Genomic DNA, 21,990 nt, shown 5'->3' with positions numbered 1-21,990 from the left:
AGGTTTCTGATGATGACAAAAGCTGTCAACCAGTAGAATAAGTTAGTTTATGTAATGATTTTCTCCTTCCCCAGGAGTTTTCAAATATAGGATGGATCATTTGGATAGCCATCTGCCCAAAATGTTTTTGCAGCTCCTGTAGTGAGTAAGGGGTTGACTAAATTACTTCTAAATTACCTTACTAAACTACTAGGCCGCAGGCAAATCAAGAGACATGAAGACGAACTCCCCGCGGCCAGCCGTCCGCTCCGGCCCACTGACTCTTGGCTTTCCCACAGTGCAGCGGGTCCGAATTGTGTGTCAATCCCCCCGCCGCATGCCATCAGCTGCTTGGACAGTTAATCAACAACTGTACAGCCCCAGAGCACACCAACCAAGGGGCCAGTGGGCTGTGGCTGCTGCCCGATATCTGCCCCTGCATGCTTGCCGCCTTTGTGTGCATGCTGGGGGGGATGGGACTCAGCCAGGCTGAAATTGTACTTCCCCGAAATCACCCTGAAATTGTGTTTCCCCAAAAATAAGCCCCAGTACTTATTTTAAAAACCCCAAAATATAAGACCAGATCTTATTTTCGGGAAAATACAATATAAATTAAAGGTATTATTTAAGGCAAAAGCAGAAATAATGGGTGGAAATCACAAGGCAATATATTCAGGTTAGACCATAAAGTAAAAACTCCTGAAAGTAAAAACTTTCAACTAATGCAGTGGTCCCCAACCTTTCCAGCTTGGTGGCTCAGCATGAGAGTGGGTAGGCATGTGAGTGGCAGGTGCACAGCTCCATTTATGCAATGGCGTGTGGCCATAAATTAATATTTACTTTTTCACTTTATTATGTTTGCAATTTGTAAAGAAGAGGCACAAAACTCTGAAATGAAATAATAATTTGACATCTATTAAAATGGACAAACTCCCCTCCTATTCTATACTGTCTAGCAAAAAAGTTATCAGAATTTTTTCACCAGTCACCTTTATAAATGTATGGTTCTTTGTCTTGTTGTATGGAGGAGGGATCAGGTCTTGGAACAGGAACAGGTGGCCTGTTAACCATTTCCTGGGGAAAGCTGTCTTGTTCCACAGTATGATAGACATCTTTGTCTTCACTTTGATGGTAGATAGCTTCTTTAGGTTCTGGAATCTCCAAATTAACTCCTAGAAAAGAAAATGATATTAAAAATAAAGCAAACAAAAATGAATAAACAACAATTTTCTTACAATTTTCTTCATAAACAAAAGTTTCAAGGCTTCAGCTCCTCCAGGGAGCTAGTTTGGCACCATGCTGTAATTCACTAAAGTCTTCTGCCGTTTCCAAAGTGACCCCTAGATTATGCTAGAAATAACTGGAAATTCAGTTAAGGACATGGTCACACTCTTAAGCAAGGTCCAAGCTGTATGTTTCTATAACCAATATGGGCTAGGCCTATTTCTCAACATGCTAATCCCATTTATTACTTTCCTATAAATACAGATATATAAATACTGACCTATGTTCTATTTATGGAGATGCACTAATAAGGGAATGTGAGAATTATTGAAGAAGCAATACATAAAATTAATAAGATACAAAGCTGGAAAATGAAAAACAGAGAGGTATGGGATTCCATTTAGATTGGATATTCTGCATTGATTAACAATATCTATCCCAGTAGTAGTTTCACTGTATAAATTATCATGTTGCCTTTTTCACACAGTAAAAGATTTGCTGATCAATGACTAAATGAAATTGATTAACTGATATAATAAAAGCACTTAAAAGGTAAAATAGAGTGTAGAGTAGGAAGGCCTGGAGGAACATTGTCCATGGGGTTGCGATGGGTCCAACACAACTTTGCAACTAACAACAACAAAGAGTAGAGTAGAATAGGATTAGATTAGTTTGGAGTAGATTAGATTTATTGGCCAAGTGTGATTTGACACACAAGAAACTTGTCTCCAGTGCATATGCTCTCAATGTATATACAAACAATAAAGTGATAGATCATAGATCATAATTACAATGATTAATCATAATATCTAACAATGAGGGATAAATCATAGGTACCAACAGGAGAATATATTAGAAAGATGAGAAGATGAGAAGGATAGTATCAATATGGCTTACTACATGGGTAAATATATTTAGGCCTACGAGAGTGCTGTGGAAATTAGTGTTCAACAAAGTGATGGCATGGGAAGGGGAACTATCTTTGTGTCTAATTGTTTGGCATGCAATGCTATGTAGTGGCATCTAGAGGGGAGAAGCTGAAATAGTTAATGTCCAGGATGAGAGGGGTCTGTAGATATTTTCTCAGTTCTCTTTCTGGTTCGTGCAGTCTACAGATCCTCAATGGAAGGCAGGTTAATTGCAATTGTTTTTTCTGCAGTTCTAACTATCCATTGAATTCTGTACCTGTCCTGTTTGGTTGCTGTGCCAAACCAGAAAGTTAAAGGCACAAATGACAGATTCAATAATTCCTCTATAGAACTATATCAGTAAATCCTTGGGCAATTTGAGCTTTCTGAGTTGATGCAGGAAGAACATTCTTTGTTGTGCCTTTTTAATGATGGTTCTAAAGTGTCTGTTTCAAATCCTCGGAGATAATAGAATCTAGAAACCTGAAGGTCTCTACTGTTGATACTGTGTTGCCCAATATTGTAAAAGGTGGTAGAATAGGAGAGCTTCTTCTAAAATCTACTATCAACTCTGCCGTTTCAAGAGTGTTCAGCTCCAGGTTGTTCTGGCTGTACCACAGGGCCAGTTGATCCATCTATATGCAAACTCATCATCGTCTCAAATGAATATTGTATCATCTGCAAACTTCAGTACTTTTAACAAAGGGATCCTTTGAGATGTAGTCATTGGTCCTTCCGGTGAAGACATGGCTGACAGCTGATACGCCCAGAGTATCTCCTCTCTCTGGACTGTCGTTTTTCAAACTCAACAACAAAAGGAGCAGGCTTCCTTTTGTCTGCTTTATTTTCCAAGTTAAGGAAAGTCCCAGAATCATCCCTCAAGATCTTCTGATACCTGCAACAGCCTGCAAGCAGTTTTAGAAGCTGAGCTTCAAAGATAACTGGTGAGCTGAAGCTGGGAGGCGGGATCGAAACCACATCGATGTTGGATAAAACAGCTGTTTTGGAATTTATTTTTCAAATGGACAATAAGCTGTGCCCTTCATTTCTTAAATAATGTATGAGACTATTATCTTTACAAACTATAGAGCCCAGTTTTTAAGTAATGCTGAACAATATTCTAAAGTTGGTAAAATATTATGCACTATATATGAAAATATGAGAATGAATGCTATATTATTCCCCTCAGCAAAGGAAGCTGAGATGGTTAAAATGTTTCTTTTATCCAAATAGGAAATTATATTCAATTTTGTCTCTAGTTTGAAAATGCTTTCGGATTTTGTGAGAAAGAAAAAATAATATATGAAACCTTGATTCTCTTTTTGTAAATCAGACGGGCTTATTGTTATAGAAATGGCCTGTACATATTGTTGTGTAAAAGCAAAAAGTTGTAGTTCTAATGTTGTTACCTTGACTGTGCCAAAGAGAGTTGGAAGTTGCTGCCTTTTTCTTTTTTCCACCCATTACTCTATAACCCCTCTTTTTCCCTTCCTTCTTGCTTTCCCTTCTTACTTTTCCATGTTTTTTTTTCTTTGTACCTTAGGCTTGGATAAACTAATAAAAAAGTTGTTAATGCCGAGATGTAGTCTTGGTATATACAGAGAAGAGTGATGGAGAGAGCACACAGCCCTGGGCAACTCTTGTACTAATCAAACAAGTATTCGGTGTGATTTTACCTAGCTTCACCTCCCGTTTCCTATCTGTAGAAAATTTATAATCTATCTGCATGTGTGGTCAGGCACAGCTACCTGAGTCAGTTTAGAGGAAAAGATTTCTGTAATGATGGTGTTGAATGCCAAGCTGAAGTCTACAAAAAGGACCCTTGCATAGGTCTTTTGGGATTCAAGATGTTATAAGAAAGAGTGCAGTGCCATATTGATAACAGCATCTGCTGATCTATTTGCAGGGTAGGCAAATTGCAAGGGGTCTAGCAGCGGATGTGTTATGGCTTTTAGGTGGGCCAGCACTAACCTTTCAAAGGTTTTCATAACTACAGATGTCAAAGCAACCAATCAGTAGTCATTCAGCTTCTTGATAAAGGGTTTCTTGGTTTCTTGGGATGATAGTAGAGCATTTGAAACAAGAAGGGACATAACACATATCCAGTGATTTATTTTAAATGCAGGTGAAGACGGGGGCTAGTTGGTCACAGACTTTCAAGCAGGAAGGAATTACCTTGTCTGGGTCTGGTGCTTTTCCAGGGTTTTGTCTGTAAAAACAGACCTCACACATCTTTTTCCATGATTACCGGAGGTGGGGGGCTCAGAGGGATAGAGTCAGGTGCAGAAGACTTGGTTGTTGTGGATGCACCTGACAGTGATTTCCTCTCAAACCTGTTCTGACCCCCCTCCGTCTGGTGATTAACGCCGACACAGGCTTACTGTTAGACACACTTTATTCACAGCCCACACATGACGCACAGGCAAGACGTTAGCAGCAACCCAGACTCCCACAGATAAAAGATACAATACAAACAAGAGCTTCTCCAGGTTGTTATGAACGGTTGTGTCCTGCAAAAGGTCTCCTCCCAAAGTCTCTTCTTATATACTCTCTTGGGAGGAGCCAAGCCACAACCACCTGAGCTTGATTATCTCTTATGAGTCTGTCTCTGTAACTGCTGCCTTTGTTTCTCTGCCCTTCGTTGCCTGGCATCAGGGACAAACTCCCTTTGATCTTCACCACTGCTCCACTGCCTGATGTCGGGGACAAACTCCCTTTGATCTTCCCCACTGCTCCAGTGCCTGACGTCAGGGACAAACTCCCTTTGATCTTCCCCACTGCTCCATGCCTCAGGCTCCTCCTGGTGGCCAACCAGCCTCTCTGGTCCCTGCTCAGAGTCTGAACCCTACCCAGGGTCCTCCACATCTTCCATAGCAGACTCATAGGGTCCCTCACTATCGGAGTCCATCAGCAGCTCCAACGGCTCCTGCTGGGCCACAACGCTAACCTATAGTCAAACACATTCAGATCATCTGCCAGTTGCTGATTCCTTTCAGCAAGGGAAGAAGGTTTGCTATAGTCAAATATTTTTAAGGCGTTTCCACACATTTACTGGTTCATTTGTTGAGAGCTGATTCCTCAGCTTTTTAGAAGAGCTCCTCTTTGCTGCCCTGATCTCCCTTGTTAATACATTCCTGGCCTGATTGTACAGGATCTCCTTTCTTATAAGTTTTGTCTTTAGCACGGTGTAGATGTATAAGCTTAGGTGTGAACAGAAGTTTATTATTACTGCAGATACATAAGGTCAGCACACAAAAGTCCTTACAAAAACTAACATAAGATGTCACAGTGTCATTGAGTTCATTCAAATCCTCTAAGCCAGCTCCAAAAACGTTCCCATCTGCGCAATTGAGGCAAGCCTGTAGCTTTAACTTTGCCTTTTCAGTCCAGCATTTCACTTTTTAATGATTGGTTTTATGATTTTCTATAAACAGGTACAAGGTGAATCATACAGTGATCAGAGTGTCCCACAGCTGCTCTTAGTAGAAAGCAGTAGGCACTTTTTATTGTTGAGTAGCTGTGGTCTAAAATATTTTTGCCTCTGGTGAGACAGTTGACATGATGAATGTATCTTGAAAACTCTTGACTTACGTTAGCGCTGTTAAAATCTCTTAATACAATGAGTACATATCTCTGTTCAGCCCACAAGATTTGGTTAGTTAAGGTTTGCAGTGCCTTGTTTAAGCAGGCTTGGGTGGTATGTACAGTCAGTTAGGATGAATGAAGAGGGGGAATAATAGGATATGTGGTTAATGAATAGTGTCTCTAAGTCCACATCACAAAATTTCTTTAGTGTAGCGACATTTTTACACCATCGGTTGTTAATATAAAAGCAGGTACTGCATCCCTTCTTTTTACTGGATGTTTCTGATCTTCTTATCTGCTCTTTGAATCTGAAATCCTGGGAGCCACAGTGGCGCAGGGGTTAGAGTGCAGTACTGCAGGCTACTTCTGCTGATTGCTGGCTAACTGCAATTTGGCAATTCAAATCTCACCAGGCTCAAGGTTGACACAGCCTTCTATCTTTCCAAGGTCAGTAAAATGAGGACCCAGATTGTTGTGGGGGGCATATGCTGACTGTAAACCGTTTAGAGAGGGCTGTAAAGCACTGTAAAGCGGTATATAAGTCTAAGTGCTATTGCTATTTGCAAGCTGCTATCATTAATCAAATCATTCGGCCATGTTTCAATGAAGCAGAGGACTGCCAAGTTAGAAAAGACTGAGTTGTTCCACTTTAAAAGTAGCAGTTTATCTATCCTATTTACAAATGAGTGAAGATTAGTTAAATGCAGAGAGGGGAGGAGAGATTTCCTTACCCTATGCTTCCTGAGTCATTGTAATATGCCTCCTCTCTTGCCCTTCCTTCTCCTTTTGTCTCTCTTCTTTGTTTCTGCTGGGCCGAAAGAGATAACTGCTGTTCCCTCAGTCAGAATTTCCTCCGCATTTGAAAAGAAGGGAGGACTAGTCCCAGAAAGCAGCTTGTTATTTAAAGTCCACTGATATTCAAAATTTCATCTTTTGAGTATGAAATTTTCAGTAACAGAAAAGAGAAAACATCAAAATTGCAAGAGAACATTTCACCGAGATTGCTATCGGCATCTTGAGATTGCAGTATAACAAGATAATACCGCAATCATACTTAGATTGTGAGGGTGCTGATAGATCTTTGCCAAAGAATAACATGCAAACCAATTGTTTCTAATTGTAATCTTGCCTTTTGGTTAAGTTTGCTATGTTGCTTACCTTCTAAGAATCTGCGCATCATATAGTCCTTGGTTGTCCGTGAAAGAGGATTATTAGCATCTGACTGAAGCATTTCTACATCTGGAAAAAATGACCACACATGTACTTAGTTGACTTTGCAAACATACATATTAAATATATGTGCAGCTTCCTATATTTTATTTTGTTTAGATGAGGAAGGATTCCATAAAAGCTTGGCCATCAAAATATCACACGAAGGTTATATGTTTACAGGAATTTCCATTGCTAAGGGAAGTTGTAAGTTGTAAAGTACCACTACTTTGCTTAGCAATGGGAATTCCTGCAGTTCCAGTTGTTGTTAATAGAACTCCATACTTGTTAGGCAGCTTCCTCCTGCTTCCCACAAGTAAAGTCAGTGGGAAAGATGGCAGGATGTCTCAGGCTGGCAGGATGTCTCAGGCCGGCAGGTAAATGGTTGCTGCAGGGTGAGGAAAGGAGGAGTGCACAGAGGGGGAGGACTGGGGTTGATGACCGAGGGTGCAAGGGGATGTGGAAGAGATGCTGGGCAGGTTGAAAAGGTGCACTATGATGCAGTGGTTGAGAAGAGCATGTGCAGGTGTAGAGAGGATGTGAGAAACTACATAAGGGTGTGTAAGAGCCATGGGAGAGCCAGGGAGGGTGTGCAGGGATATGTGGGAATCACCACAGGGGTCAGGGAGGGTACATAGGGATGCACAAGAAGTTCCATGTAGGAAAGATGCCCATGAGTGTTAATGGGTTTGTGAGTGGACAGTATGACACCATGCGGAAGGGCTGAGAAGAGTGTATGGGTGGGGCAGACTTACCCCAGTGACTTGTGACCTTCCCTGCCAGCTTCTCCATTGACTTTCTGGGAAAACTGTCAGGGAAGTTTGTGAATGGTGATCATGTGATTGTGGGTGCTTGGAAACTGGTCCTAAGTATGAATGAGTTGCAAAGTGCCCAGATTGTGAACACATGACTGCAGGGATGCTGTGATGGCTGTAACTTCAGCGACCGGTCATCATTCCCTTCTTTCACTACCATTAGAGCCTTGAACTGTTGCTAAACAAATGGGTCCCAAGTCAAGAACTATCTGTATTTTAAATATAATTTCCCAGAAATATGTAAGTTCTTTGACGATACAGATGAGATCCCTATCCTCCATATAGTAAAAGCTCCTGTAGCATAAATACAGTGTGACACTAAATGTTCCAATAATTAATGAGCAATATTGATCTCCTTGTCAAGACTGCAGAACAAATGTTGGTAAGAATATCAAGAAACTATTGGAGATAGATAGGAAATAAAAAGAGTTGGAGCATAGGTAATGTTTCAATTCCAATGGATGATAATGTGCCAAGGAAGGAACAAGGGATTCTGGAGGCGAACTGTTGGCTCAAGGAATGGTCTCAATAACTCTGAATGGCTTACAGAATTAAAATATACTTAACCCTCACATACACTGGTACTCAAGGTTAAACAACGGCTCAACACACCATTGATGATAACAGCTCATCTGCTCACCATTAAGAAAAAAAATGGATTCTTGTACCATGGTCATCTCTACCTGTAAGAAGGGCTTCTGGCAAGAGAGAAGGTTTATCTCACAAAGACAGGGAAGAATATCTTTGGAAAACATCTGTAAAAGACATCTAGGGAGCTTTAAACTAACTGGAAGGGGAAGGAAACCTTAACTTGAGCCATACCTATAACACAAATCTGAAAAGAGTAAACCTTAGGACAAGGAAGGAAGCGCTAAAGGGCTCAGATGCCTATACCCAATGTGCTATGTATGAGCAATAAATAGACAAAACTTGGTCCTAGTAGAGAAATAAATATGATATTGTAGATATGACTTAGGTAGGATGGATCACGTAATTAGTATTCAGTATTAGAAGAAAAGTATTTCTTCAAAAGAAATAAACTCAACAAGTCATATCTAGAATATCATATTTATTTCTCTATACTAGGACGTTTTGCTTATTTATTGCTCATACACATTGCATTATATGTAAAGTATGATTACACCTGTACAAAAATGTATCACCCCAAAGGACGAAAACCCCTACCAAAAGTGCCTGGCTAAATAATCTGGCTGCTAAGGAATAAAACTCGTCAGATGAAAAGGTCCCTTTCAACTGTGAATTATTCCGTGATGAAGCTTGTGGAAAAATTGTCAGTGCATCGCTTAGAAGCAGCCAAATGATACTTCTTTCTGTTGCTAAACCCTCCACTCTTATACTCCAGACTTCAGTCCAGACTTTATGGATAAATATGCCTACCTCACATCTTTTCTGTTTCCCACTTGTCTACCACACTCTTCCTTAGGAAAAAGAGTTATCAATATCTGTTTAGTTTAGTTCCAACCACAAAGATGCAAAAATGTGTGGTCTAAAATTCTAGCCAAAAACTAATACTATGGTAGCAATGTACAGGTAGTCCTTGACTTACAACCATTTGTTTAGTGACTGTTTGAAATTACAATGACACTAAAAGTGCCATTTACAAAAACATGATTTATGGCCATTTTTCATACTTACGACTGTTGCAGCATCCCCATGGTCATATGAACAAAATTCAGACTGCTGGAATACAGTATTCATTATTTTGTACAACTACACAGCGGTATTCAGTAATGATATACCATATTTTTTGGAATATAAGACGCTCCAAAGTATAAAATGCACCTAGCTTTTGAGGAAGACAACAAGAAAAAAAATCTGCCTCCCAGCCAATTTGCCTCCTTGCAGCAAACAGCAAACAGCCTGTTTCAGTTTCAGTTTAGCCGGATTAGCACAAGGGGAAAAAAATCTGCCTCTGCTTCCCAGCAATTTGCCTCCTTGCAGCAAACAGCTGTTTCAGTTTCAATGTCAGCACAGCCTGATTAGCACAAGTAACTGATAGTTGGTTGGATCGACCTCCCGACGATCAGTTGTTTCAGGCTGCAGGGGTTGTTTCAGCCGCCGCACTCCGTTTTTGGCCTCTGCATGCCCCATTTTTCGCCAGTTCCTGGGGCGGAGATCAGAATGGATGGAAAATGGGGCAGAGGTGGCAATAGGCTATGGCACTCCCTGCAGCCTGAAACAGCTGATGGTCAGGAGGCCAATCCAACCAACAATCAGCTGCTTGTGCTAATCAAGCTGTGCTGAAGCTGAAACAGATTGTTTGCTGAAAGGAGGCAAATTGCTGGGAGGCAGGGGCCAAAGGGTGGGGGCCCGTGGGTGGGCGGACTACATTTGATGTATTCACCCTCTTTTAGGGGGGTAAAATGCATCTTATACTCCAAAAATTACGGTGTATACTTCAACGAGTAGATGGCAATGTTGCAGTTAAACAGAAAAGCACATGTGGACTGTGCACTGTTTGTTCTGCAGGGCTACATACTGTACAGAATTTCTAACAGGTTATGGGCCCAATCATAGCTGGTTATAGCAAATAAGCGCAAGATGACTGCAACAAAAGCTTTCATTTGCAAATCTGACAAACCAGAAGTATCAGCCTTGGAAATTCAAGATGAAAATGCTGCTAATAAGAGTGCCTATGGAGATTCTCAGTCATCCAGGTCATGGTTGTCCCAAATGTGCCTTTTAAAGAGACAACTGGACTTTCTGATTTTTTTTGGAAGACTTTGAAGTCTTCAAAGAAACGTCTTCAAAGAAAAACCGGGAAGTCCAGTTGCCTCTTGAAAAAGCACCTTAGGGATGCTAATAAAAGTATGATTGTGGAAATGCATAAATGAAGTTAGGCCAAAACACCCTTCAGATAAGTGGATAGAGAAAGATCAGAGCACAGAGGCAATTATAACCACATGCTATCATCAAAGTTAACTACCAGGAAAATCATCTGTGAAAACTCTATATTAGCGATGGCGAACCTTTTTTGGCTCGTGTGGGGAGCGCAGGGGGGGGGCATCTGCAGGTGTGCCGCACCCATAATGCAATGCACGATCCCCCCAGTGCACATGCTTGCACTACAGGCGTTCCCCCCCATTTTTTGCATGCTTGGAGGGTTGTTTTAAGTGCTTTGAATGCTTCAGAGACCTTCAGGAGTCAAAACGACACTCCAAGCAAACCGGAACTCCGTTCCCAAACTTTCAGTTTGCCCGTATGGCCAGCTTTTTGCACTCCGGAGGCTTTAGGGAAGCGCATGAAGCCTCTGGATGGCCTCCGGGGGGAGTGGGGGAGGTTCTTTTCGACCTCCCTAGGCTCCTATAAAGCCTCCTATAGAGCCTGGGGAGGGCGAAAAATGGCTTTAAAAAAGGGTGAACTCAGCTGGCCAGCACACGCATGCGCGTTGGCCAGCTGACAGGGCAGCGCCTCGTGTGCCCTAATAAATGGCTCCACGTGCCACCTGTGGCATGTGTACCATAGGTTCGCCATCACTGCTCTATATTAACTGTGTGAATGGAAAGGCTCCAAATTTGAGCCATCTTAACATTTTTGGAAGCAAAGCCAAAGTGCACATCCCAAAAGAAAAATGTACAAAATGGGATACTTGAAGAAAGGACGTTGTGCTTGTGGGATACAGAATTCTACACCAAGACACAAACAAAGTAACCATCGGTAGAAGTGCAATTGTTGATGAAACTTCAGTGTGTTCAAAATTTCATGAAGTAACACAAATACTTCAGACCGAGGGAAATTTCACATCAGTGTCACATGAAGATAGGCAACAAAGTGACATAAAAATAGATAACAACACAGACTATCAAATACTGTAGAAAAAGAAAACATGCCACAAGAGGCTTCAATCAGGAAATCCCCAGAAGCAACAAAGGCATCCAAGCCAAATCTGTCCTATGTTGCTTACAAATCATTAAAACCAGAGCCAGATTCATGGGATGTATGAGATACAAAGACTTCCAACCCATGAGAAACAAAAGTGGATTAAGAGCTGCAATGAAGAGATGACATCTCTTAATGAACTGCAGACATGGACATTTTCAGTACTATCTCATGGAATAACATCAGGAGTACTTGTTGAGTGGGGGTGTTAGAATACGGTGTTCATGAATTTTGTACAACTACAGTAGTATTTAGTAGAAATAGATATTCTTCACGCAGTAGATGCCAGTGTTATAAGTTTGTAGTTGCATCTATGGTACACTCTGCCAGGAGTGTCAAATTCCATCACATCGCGGGCCAGATCATGATGTTGTTTGCCTTTGCGGAGCTGGGATGGCTATGGCCTCCATGGACCATATATGGCCTGCAGGCCGCCAGTTTGACAGACCTGTCTATGCTTTTTCGTTCAATAAAAAGTTTTCTGCTTCCTTGTCACAGTTAAACATAAAACCACATGTGGACTGTGCACTGTTTGTTCTGTAGGGCTATACACAGAATTTCTAATACTTATTGTCATCGCTGCATCTCATCTATCCAAGCTTCATCCAAGCTTTTTTGGGGGGGAGGGGGAGATTGGAATGTAAGGAATAAGGGGAGCCCGGCTGAGCCTTGTAAGAAGCTACAGCCAACCAAAATCAACTAACAATATGCAGAGCTGGGAACAGAGCACCTGTTTCCTAAGCAATAGACAAGCACCTGATTGGACAACGGAGGGGAGGATGGCGGGGGGGGGGGCAGAGGGAACTGTCCTTTGTGTTGTTTGCATGGGAAAACCTCAGATTCAGCTTATCCCAGTTCTGTAACTATTTAAGCTTTAGTCAAATATAGTCTTGGCAAAACAAATGGCCAGGAGTCTTTCTTTGCTAGATGACTGAGTGGGACAGTTGACATTTGGCAACTGGCATATATTCATGTGATCACTTTTGCAACCGTGTGTCATGCAGTGATAACAGGAAAAACAGATTCACTTGACAACTGTGTTACTAACTTATAAACTGCAGGGTTTGCTTAACAACTGTGGCAGGAAAGGTTGTAAAATAGGGCAATATTCACTTAAATGTCTCACTCAGAAACAGAAATTTTGGGCTCAATTGTGGTCGCACGTTGAGAACTATCTGTATTCTTTGTCCTATGTTCCTCCATATCCAAACCTGAAGTGCAATATTGTAAAGAATACGGTCTGCCAAACCACAAATTATAAATATAACATCTACTACATGAACATTGCTGCTTGCAGGTAGGAATCTATTTTTCAGAGTATAAAACACACCTTCCACTCCCCTACAAGAGCATGGAAATGTTGGTGCATCTTATAAACTGAATACAGCCATTTTTGGCCTCCCGAAGCATTTGTGAAAAATGGGCAAAAACCGGGCCAAGGGGGAAATGCCCCCATTTTGGTGAAAAACAAGGGCGTTTTCACTTTACCCCAGCCCTGCTGAAGCCTGCAGAGTGCTCCTGGGGAGGACAAACACTTTTTTTTCTTACTTACCTCTTCGAAATCTTGGTGCGTCTTATACGCTGGTATGTCTTATAGTCCAAAAAATATGGTATGTTCCCTTTCTGCTTTTTTGCTACTTACATTCCCATGCAAAATTAAATATGTTTTAACTTTACATCCTATGTACAAAATAGCCACATTTAAAGTGACAAGAAATTTTAGATTAGCATTAATCAATAGCCACCATCGCTTATATTATGAGATAAATAAGGAGCACTGTATATGTACATAAGTCCTCTGTAGAGCTGGGAATCAAACCACCCATGGATTCATAGAGTTCTTCATCACAACTGGGGTTCAGCGAACATTTCATCAGAAGGTCAGCAGAGACATGAGCCATGGACTCGTAAATAGAGCCATCTTCCTCCCCCTGCATCAACTCCTCTTTTATGTGAGATTTGAGCATATCTGCTGTCTCCTGCAAGATAAAAAAAAGCAATGGTCTCTGTAGCACAATGACTGCTTGATTAATGTAATCAGTTCAAAACATGGTCCTTCTAAACCTAATTTAAAGATAGCAAAGTGAAACCCAGTCCACAAGTGTATCATGTATAAAACAACAGAATCACAGAATAGTAGGAGACACAAAGATCATCTAGCCATGTGCAAAGTGTTGGAATCATGAGAGATGATTTCTTAAACGCCCCCAGAGATGGAGAACCTACAACTTTCACAAGTAGATTTATTCCATTGCTGTGCAGTTGAGTGTTTTGTTGTTATTGTTGTTGTTGTTTTGGTTTGCGTCCCTTAGAAAAAATTATGGCTCCTGGCAATTTCCTAAACCAATCCCTATAGCCGTGATGGCGAACCTATGGCACGCGTGCCAGAAGTGGCACACAGAGCCCTCTCTGTGGGCACGCGCACCATCGCTAGCTGCTCTTCCGGGTTTTGTCATGCACACACATGCCAGACAGCTGGTCCAGTGCGCATGCATGTGGTGGCCAGCTGCTCTTCCGGGTTCCGGTGCTCCGGCACACACACTCCAGTTTCAGCACTTGGTGCCGAAAAGCTTAGCTATCACTGCCCTATAATTTTTTTGCCAAGATTTTAGAAGTAATTTGTCATTATCTTCTTTCTATGGCTGAGAGTGACTACCCCAAGATCATCCAGCTAGCCTTGGCCTAAAGTGGGATTAGAACTCACTGTCTCCTAGTTCTAGCCTGGTGCCTTAACCACTACACCAAAATGGCTCTGTATAGATCTTATCATCAGGAAATTGTATTCAAATAAAATCTTGGCAGCTGCAACTTATAGCTGTTAGGTTTGATTCTGGTTTTTGTAGTCATGGAAAATAGTTCTGGACCATCTTCTCTGTAAATTCTCTTTATATACCTGAACACAGCTACCATATCTCCATTCAGTCTCATTTCTTCCAAACTGAACATCTCTAGTTCCTTCAACCTATCAACATAGGGCATCGCTTTAAGTACTTGTATCTTCGCTATTTTCCTCTGAACTTTCTCTAATCTAATATCTATTTGGAAATACAATGCTCAGTTCTCTGGTATTTATTATTTGTGTTCAGCTTGTTGTCAGTGATCACCTCAAAGTCCTTTTCTAATTTGTTTACAAGCCATGTATTCCCATATTATATAGCTGTCCAAGATTTTTTTCTTTCTAAATGTAATATTTTAATTAAGAAAGTTTATTATATATTACATATTACATCTTCAGAATATTTTGGTTACAAGAATCCAATGAAAGTTTAATAAAACTGTGTCTTCCAGTTCTGCTCCTTTTCAAAAAGATACTAGTTGATAGCTGCAGTGTGTGTATTGTAAGAGAAGGTAAAAGTTCATAAATTGTTTATACTTGTGGTGCTGAAGGGAGAAGTCATGTATGCATGTATGTATGTATGTATGTATGTATGTATGTATGTATGTATATGTATTTGTAGATTTTCACAGGTGTAAGTATGCTGGTTTGTTGTATTCGGGTCTTTTCCTGTGTAAGATTGAGATTGTCTTGGCAATGTTTTGGCGAGGTCTCACTCGCCATCTTCAAGCTGGTGTTTTGGGCTTAACCCATGATCGAAGCTGCTGTCCCGCTACAAACCTTGGGAGAGGGGTGGAGTGCTGGCCTTGTTTCAGCAAGTGGATTGATTGGATGTGTGGCTGTATCATGATTGGTAGATTGGTGCTGGCTGTGTGTCCGTTGTTGTTTTGTGTTTTAACGGCCTGGGTGGTGGGTGGGGCTCATATGTTGATTAGGGCTGATTTCCAGATGTCTGGTAGGCAGAAGGTATCATCACATTTATTCATGTTGTGGGGGTGTTTCTCTATGCCTAGCCGACAAAGACCACCTGAAAACTGAATTACACATTCTCACAAACATATTAATTTCTAACGGATTCCAAAGAAAAATAATTGCCAACCTAATCCAAAGGGAGACTCCCACAAAAAAATGAGACACAGAACAGGACAACGGCATCGCCCTCCTCCCTTACATCAAAGGCACCACAGATAAAATCAGCAAAATTCTCCACAAACACAATATCAAGACAGCCTTTAACACTGACCAAAAAATAGCCAACATCTTAAGAAACCCCAAAGACAAAGTCCAGCTAGAAAACCAAGGAGTCTACGAAATACCATGCAAAATCTGCCCTGCAACATACATAGGACAAACGAACAGGAGAATAAATGCATGCACTGCAGAACACAAGAACGCAGTAAGAAAAAAAGAAAAAACTTCCTCCCTTTTCCAGCACCTTAAAGCTACAGGACATGAAATTAATTTCGAAGGAACAGGTTAATCTCCAAAACTGAACACTCCAACAAGAGAATAATTATGGAAGCTATCGAAATAGAGAAACACTCCCACAACATGAATAAATATGACGATACCTCCCTCCTACCATACATCTGGAAACCAGCCCTAGTCAACAAATGAGCCTCACCTACCACCCAGGCTGTTACAACACAAAACAACAACGAACACACAGCCAGCACCAATCAGCATCAATCTACCAATCATGACACAACCACACATCCAATCAATCCACTTGCTGAAACGGGGCCAGCACTCCACACACCCCCACCAAGGTTTGTAGAGGGACAGCAACTCCAATCCCCCAAAATAAGACCTCTCCAGATAATAAGCCCAATCAGGCTTTTGAGTGCATGCATTAAAATAAGCCCTCCCCTAAAAATAAGTCCTCCCCAAAATATTGCAATACAACAGCAGCCATGAGGTGACTACAGTCGCTTCCTCCTGTACCTCAAAAATAATAAGACCTCCCCAAAAATAAGGCCAAGCCCTTATTTCAGGAGTCAAAAGAAAATAAGACCCTGCCTTATTTTTGAGGAAACACGGTATATACCCCATAATGATTATGCCCACATCAGTTCCTCTGTGCTTCTTCAGAATCTATCTAACATAACCCATACATATTTTTTCCTATGTGAAAAAATACAAATAGTATCAAATGTCTCTAGATCTAATTCTAAAAGTCCCATTTAGATTAATGGTGATCTGTCTTTCAAATTATTATTTCACTACAAGAATAGCACCTTCATCTTCTGGAAAATTCTTATTGTGGAATAAGACCACATATATATCACTGAAACCTTCAAATCTATTGTTTCTATATGAGTCATGAACTGTTAAGTTTTAGTCCCAATACTTTTCTTCCCATTATAGCAGAGAGAGAGAAATATTTTTACCACATATTCATCAATGAATTGGCGGAGATCTTTGAAGCCATACTTTTCAGCAATGTTGTTAGGATAGTGACCATACTTGTTGGCAACACTATAAGCCTGCAGAGCTCCTGGGCATGTAAGCAACAGGGCTGTGAGATTTTTTAAACCATATTTTGCAGTAAAGTGCAGCAGAGTTGGCAACTCTTCCTCTCTTTGACCTGAAAGAAAAAGGAGGAAAACACAATTTCTTATATAGCTATGCCACTGGTGACAAATTAAATAATGGAAATGGCCTAAATCTAATTTCATTTTTTATTTATCATGTGCCTTGTCCTGTAGAATCCCTGTAAGGATAAGATTGCCAAAACAGGTCACATGTGGCATTTTGGGGGAGGCAGGGGTCACGGCTACTCTGCAAGATCTGATAAAGCACTTACTAGAATACAGGCAACATACAAGAGTGTTGAACATTATATCAGTTCCTAAATATAAAATGAGTCATGTGCTGATGTACAAAGCTGTCAGCTGATATATTGCCATGGGTGACTTGGGCCAGTCACTCTCCTTTGGACCAAATCACTTCAACACTGGTTGTTGTGGAGAAAATTGGAGGAGGAAAGAATATTAGATGTGTTCATCACCGTGAGTTATTCATAGAAATAATAAAGGCGGGGGGAAAAAATCTATAAATAAAAAGTGCTAATCTTTCTTTCTGATCATTGCCACTGCTGCCTTTTATTACAATAATTAAACTTGGTGCCTATTAAAATGGTGCCTATTAAAGCATGAATTGTTAAATACCATATTTTTCGGAGTATAAGATGCACCAGAGTATAAGATGCACCAAGATTTTGAAGAGGCAAATTTTTAAAAAATGTTTTTGCACTCCCCGGCCCCCAGGAGCACTCTGCAGGCCTCCCAAACCTCAGCATGCCCTGTTTTTTTGTGAAAAATGGGGCATGCAGAGAGTTTGGGAGGCCTGCAAAGTGCTTCTAGTGGCCAGGGTGGGCAAAAAAGAAACGCATGGGGGCTCGATCTTCCTTAAGGGTAAGGCTTTTATCGATCTCAAATCTGCTTTTGTCTACCCCTCTCATGGCAGGGAAGGAGTAAATATCTCTCTCCACGCTTTATTTTTTCCCCCCTTCCTCAGACCAGCAGTGACACGGAGCCGATTGGGCCAAGGAGCGGCAATCGGCTCGCTTCTTCTCTTCAGCGAGGAGGGAAAGACACGCGGGGGCTGCTGAACGGCCGCTGCCGTGCTTGACCGGGAACGGCCCATTGGGCAAGGAGGGGTGGGGATCCCTTCCATTTCGATTAACAGTTCGTTGCAGTGGCACCTGAGTGGTGAAAGGAAAACCCAAAGAAAATGACCGCACAAGGCTGCCTCCTTGAACAACTGGGCTTGTTCACAGCCCTCTTCGCAACCTCACTTCCTTAGTCTCGGGGCAAAAGCAGGTGCCAGGCTCCAGGGAGACTCCTGACCTGGCACTCCCACATTCCGAAGGTTCCTTCCTATCCCACACTTCTTCCACTAGCCATGTGTCACCCAAAAGGCTGTTACTGTGATCTCTGCTGCCTGGAACTGCCCAAGAAGGGGCTGGTGAAGTGAGCACTGCAGAGATTACAGTAACAGCGTTTTGGGTGGCAGCATGGTGATCTCAGGAGCCAAAGCCTTTGAATCAAGCTGGATTGTACCCCATTCCAGGTTTTTAATTTCCCAATCTAGTGTCCTGAGAAAAGCCTTCATGCAGAGGAGATCGGTCCTCTTCACTTGCTTCATCCTCTTCACAATCCGCCCAGATCTGTCATACAGCAAAGAAATACGGTAGCTGGGTGGAATAGCAGTATAAGCAATAAGCACCGCATGACAGATCTGGGGAGATTGGGGGGGGCGGGGTGGAGGAAGGGAAGAGAACCAATCTCCTCTGCACAAAGGCTTTTCTCAAACCTACCCAGCCCGTCACTAGGGCAGAGAAATGATTGTTAAATTATTTGCCCCACCTGGTACCACCTCACCCCTCTCCTCCTTGCCATACATGGCCTTGGGTGCTTTTGTTCACCCCTTTCTCTCCCTCCCCCTCTCTTTCTCTCTCTTTTTCTCTTTGTTTCTCTTTTTCTCTTCTTTCTCTCTGTGTCTGTCTCTATCTGTCTCTCTCTCTATCTTCCTGTCTCTGTCTCTCTCTCTGTTTCTCTCTTCTCTCTCTTTCAGAAAGCCAAGGCTGGACTGATCCGGCAAGCTCTCCTTGGCCTTTGAGGGGGTAGCATGTCAAACTCCTCCTCCCTGAACATTTCTGCCAGATCCTGTTATTTTCTGGGGATGGTTTGGGTCCCCAGCGGCCGATCTGACCCTGCCCTTGAGTGTTCTGGGCCCTTGGCTCCCATCTTCTGTAGAGAGGCTTTCATGACTTGGTCATGTGGGGGAGGGAAGGGGCCTCTTCCCAATCTCAATATCCTGTTTCCCCCTCCCCACCATATCGTCAAGCCCCACTTGTCCAACAAGGCTAATCCCAGGATCATGGCTTCGGTCATCTTTGGGACAATCACGAACCGGACCATCTCCCAGTGCTGACCCATCTCCAGCTTCACAGATCCAGTCAAATGGATTACTGGGGGCCCTCCTATTAGTGAGCCATTGACTTGTTCAAACCTCATGGTCCTAGATCACCTTCTCGCCCAGATTCCCAGCCTCAGCATTGGGTGCAGTCTTATTAAGCATTGGGTGCAGCCTCAGTCTATTAGGGCCTCAAACTCCCCCTGAGCTCCCAATTTGGGTGCCACGATTCTCACGGGGATTGCAAAAGGGTGGATGGGTCTACTCACTATCAGGTCTCTTTCTCCCTCATCCTCACTGTCATAAAAGGCGGGTGACTGGTTTCCTTCGGCCAGAGTTCCCTCCCACTCAGGCAGGAAAGAGGGGACCTTGACAACCTGGCCTCACAAGCTGGACTTCTCTGGTGGCTTCTTAGGCAATTTTTTCAGTTTTGCCGTTGGTCCTGCTTTTGGTTTACATGCGACTACCAAGCATTCGGCTGCTTGATGCCCTGGCTGACCACATCGGAAGTACTGGATGGGGGCTTGGCTGTGGCTGATCGCCTCCCGGCTGGTAGGCATTCTTGACCCTTTCACGTCCTCGCCTCAGCATCACTCCTTGGCCTGCAGACTGATAGCTCCACATCTAGTTCTGTGGCAGCCCAGTACCACTCTTGCAGTTGATTGGGGAGGCCTTGGTATGCACAAGCCTGTCACAGGCCTCTGTCAAGGCCTTCTTTGAAGTGGTAGACAAGCATCCATTCTGGCCAGTGCCACAACCACCCCTGACCCTCCGGAACTCTCAAATGTATTCCTTCACTGGCCGTCTCTTCTGCTTTAACTCCCGTATCTCCCTCTCCACCTGTTGGGCTTTCCCCTTGTCTTCAAATCTCACCCTCAGCTTCCCCAGGAATCTTGCAGCATCTCTCAGTTCAGGGGCGTCCTCCTCGTTGAGGGTAGCCACCTATTCTGCTGCTTCCACCTCAAGCTTGGCAGTAATCGCACTCACCATCGATCTCTGAATTGGGTAGGTCAGGCAGCAATGGTCTAGGTGAGCCAGGACATTGTCGAGGAAGATCGCCAGACAGTCAGGATTCCTGTTGAAGGTCATAGCCGGGGAGGGGGGTAGGGTCCATGTGGTGGAGTGGCAGCGGCCAATATCCCGGGTGTCATGTTCTGGGGGGGGGAGGAAAGGAGCCTGATACCACCTGGGGCTGTGGGGGAGGGGCTGCGGTGGCTGCCAGGATGGGCTGACTGCTCCTGGTGGCTGCTGGGGGCCCTGGCCAGAGCCCGGACTCACTGTTGTCACTACTGCTGTAGAGGATCAGAGGCTTCTCCTGGGGCTTGTCCCTGCCACCACAGCTCCCTGCTGTGGTGGAGCAGCTCACTCCAGGCTCCACCCCTCGCTGTCAGTTGAAACTTCGGACTGGCGAGGTGGAATCTGACAGGAGGACTCGGGCTCCGTCATCCTAGAAACGGCTGGGTGGCTTGATGGATCACCTCTTCCGTTACTTCCAGCCATAGCAGATGTTCCATACCCCAGATGCTCGTGTGGTCAAACCACTCTCTCAGCTGCTCTACTGAAGAGCTCCAAGGCACGGTCAAATATTTCCATTCCCTCAGCTCATCCCAGTCTACTGCTCTCTTTTCCCTTGACTGTGGGGGCTGGGCCCCCGTGTACATGGGTGCCACCAGGAGGAGCTCATTTTGTGCTGCTCCGGGGGCCCTCCTCCACCAGAATTCATCTACTGTGAGGAAGGGGCTTCCCCTGATCGCTGTTTCCCCTCCCCCCCGTGTCTCTGTCAGGTTCGGCTTCCCCGGCCACACTTTCGGTCTTGCGATCACCAGTGGGGCAGTGTTGCTAGCTTAGTCTCCCACTTGCATCATTACCAGTTCCTCCACTGGCTTGTCAGTGGCCTCTTTCCTCTTCTTCTCAGCCATCTCTTCTTAAGGATTTCCCTTCCTCCTGAATTGACCGGTGTGGAGGGCAGAGGCTCAGGAGTCCCTGAGGTTTGATGGGTTTTAGGAATGTTGGTTTAATGTCATGGTTCTGTGTAATGCTACCAACCAGTGCTCCTGTACTGCACAGCTGGCTACTCACCTCACTGCGCAGTGGCAGCAGTGGGAAGAGGATTTGCCATCCCCGCCACCAGCGTGATCCCATCCCAGGACGGTATTTCACTTGTGCATGCATACGCGCGCGTGCGAGAAAGAAATGAGAGAGAGAAAAGGGGAGAAAAAGAGAGAAGAAAATGAGAAAATGATGGAGAGAGAGAATGACAGAGAGGAAAAACAGAGAGAAACAATTGAGAGAGAGAGAAGGGGAGAGAGAGAGGGAGAGAGAAATAAAAGAGAGCTGGAGGGAAGAGAGAGAGGGAAAAGAAAGGGAAACAAATGAGAAATGGAAGGGGGAGAGAAAGGAGGAGAGAGAAAGGAAGGAAGAGAAAAAAGAAAGAAAAAAGGAAGGAAGGAAGGAAGGAAGGAAGGAAGGAAGGAAGGAAGGAAGGAAGGAAGGAAGGAAGGAAGGAAGAACTCTCTCAAACCTATGACGAAAGCAATGGCAAGCTAGATCTCTTGCCATGAAAACTACAGTTTGCCGGAAGGCACAAATTGGAAGCAAGTCTGATTTTTTTTTA

The 21,990-nt window shown here is 43.3% G+C and overlaps 1 protein-coding gene across 3 annotated transcripts in view; it reads right to left on the bottom strand.

The window, feature by feature from the left end:
- PIK3AP1 (phosphoinositide-3-kinase adaptor protein 1) overlaps positions 1 to 21,990 on the bottom strand; it is an 81,658-nt gene that overhangs the window by 27,059 nt on the left and 32,609 nt on the right. For all 3 annotated transcript variants that reach the window (XM_087702147.1, XM_087702145.1, XM_087702146.1), the window contains exons 7-10: positions 16,847 to 17,043; positions 13,410 to 13,599; positions 6,855 to 6,935; positions 969 to 1,151 (exon numbers count right to left, since the gene is read on the bottom strand). In XM_087702147.1, the coding sequence (XP_087558273.1) occupies positions 969 to 1,151; positions 6,855 to 6,935; positions 13,410 to 13,599; positions 16,847 to 17,043 (651 nt within the window). The remainder of the gene's footprint in view (positions 1 to 968; positions 1,152 to 6,854; positions 6,936 to 13,409; positions 13,600 to 16,846; positions 17,044 to 21,990) is intronic.

The sequence above is a fragment of the Thamnophis sirtalis genome, unplaced genomic scaffold (genome assembly GCF_051295495.1).
Source record: "Thamnophis sirtalis isolate CommonGarterSnake01/CBP01778 unplaced genomic scaffold, rThaSir2_p1.2 scaffold_15, whole genome shotgun sequence".
Classification (NCBI taxonomy): domain Eukaryota; kingdom Metazoa; phylum Chordata; class Lepidosauria; order Squamata; family Natricidae; genus Thamnophis; species Thamnophis sirtalis.
This window is presented reverse-complemented; position numbering and strand designations above follow the sequence as displayed.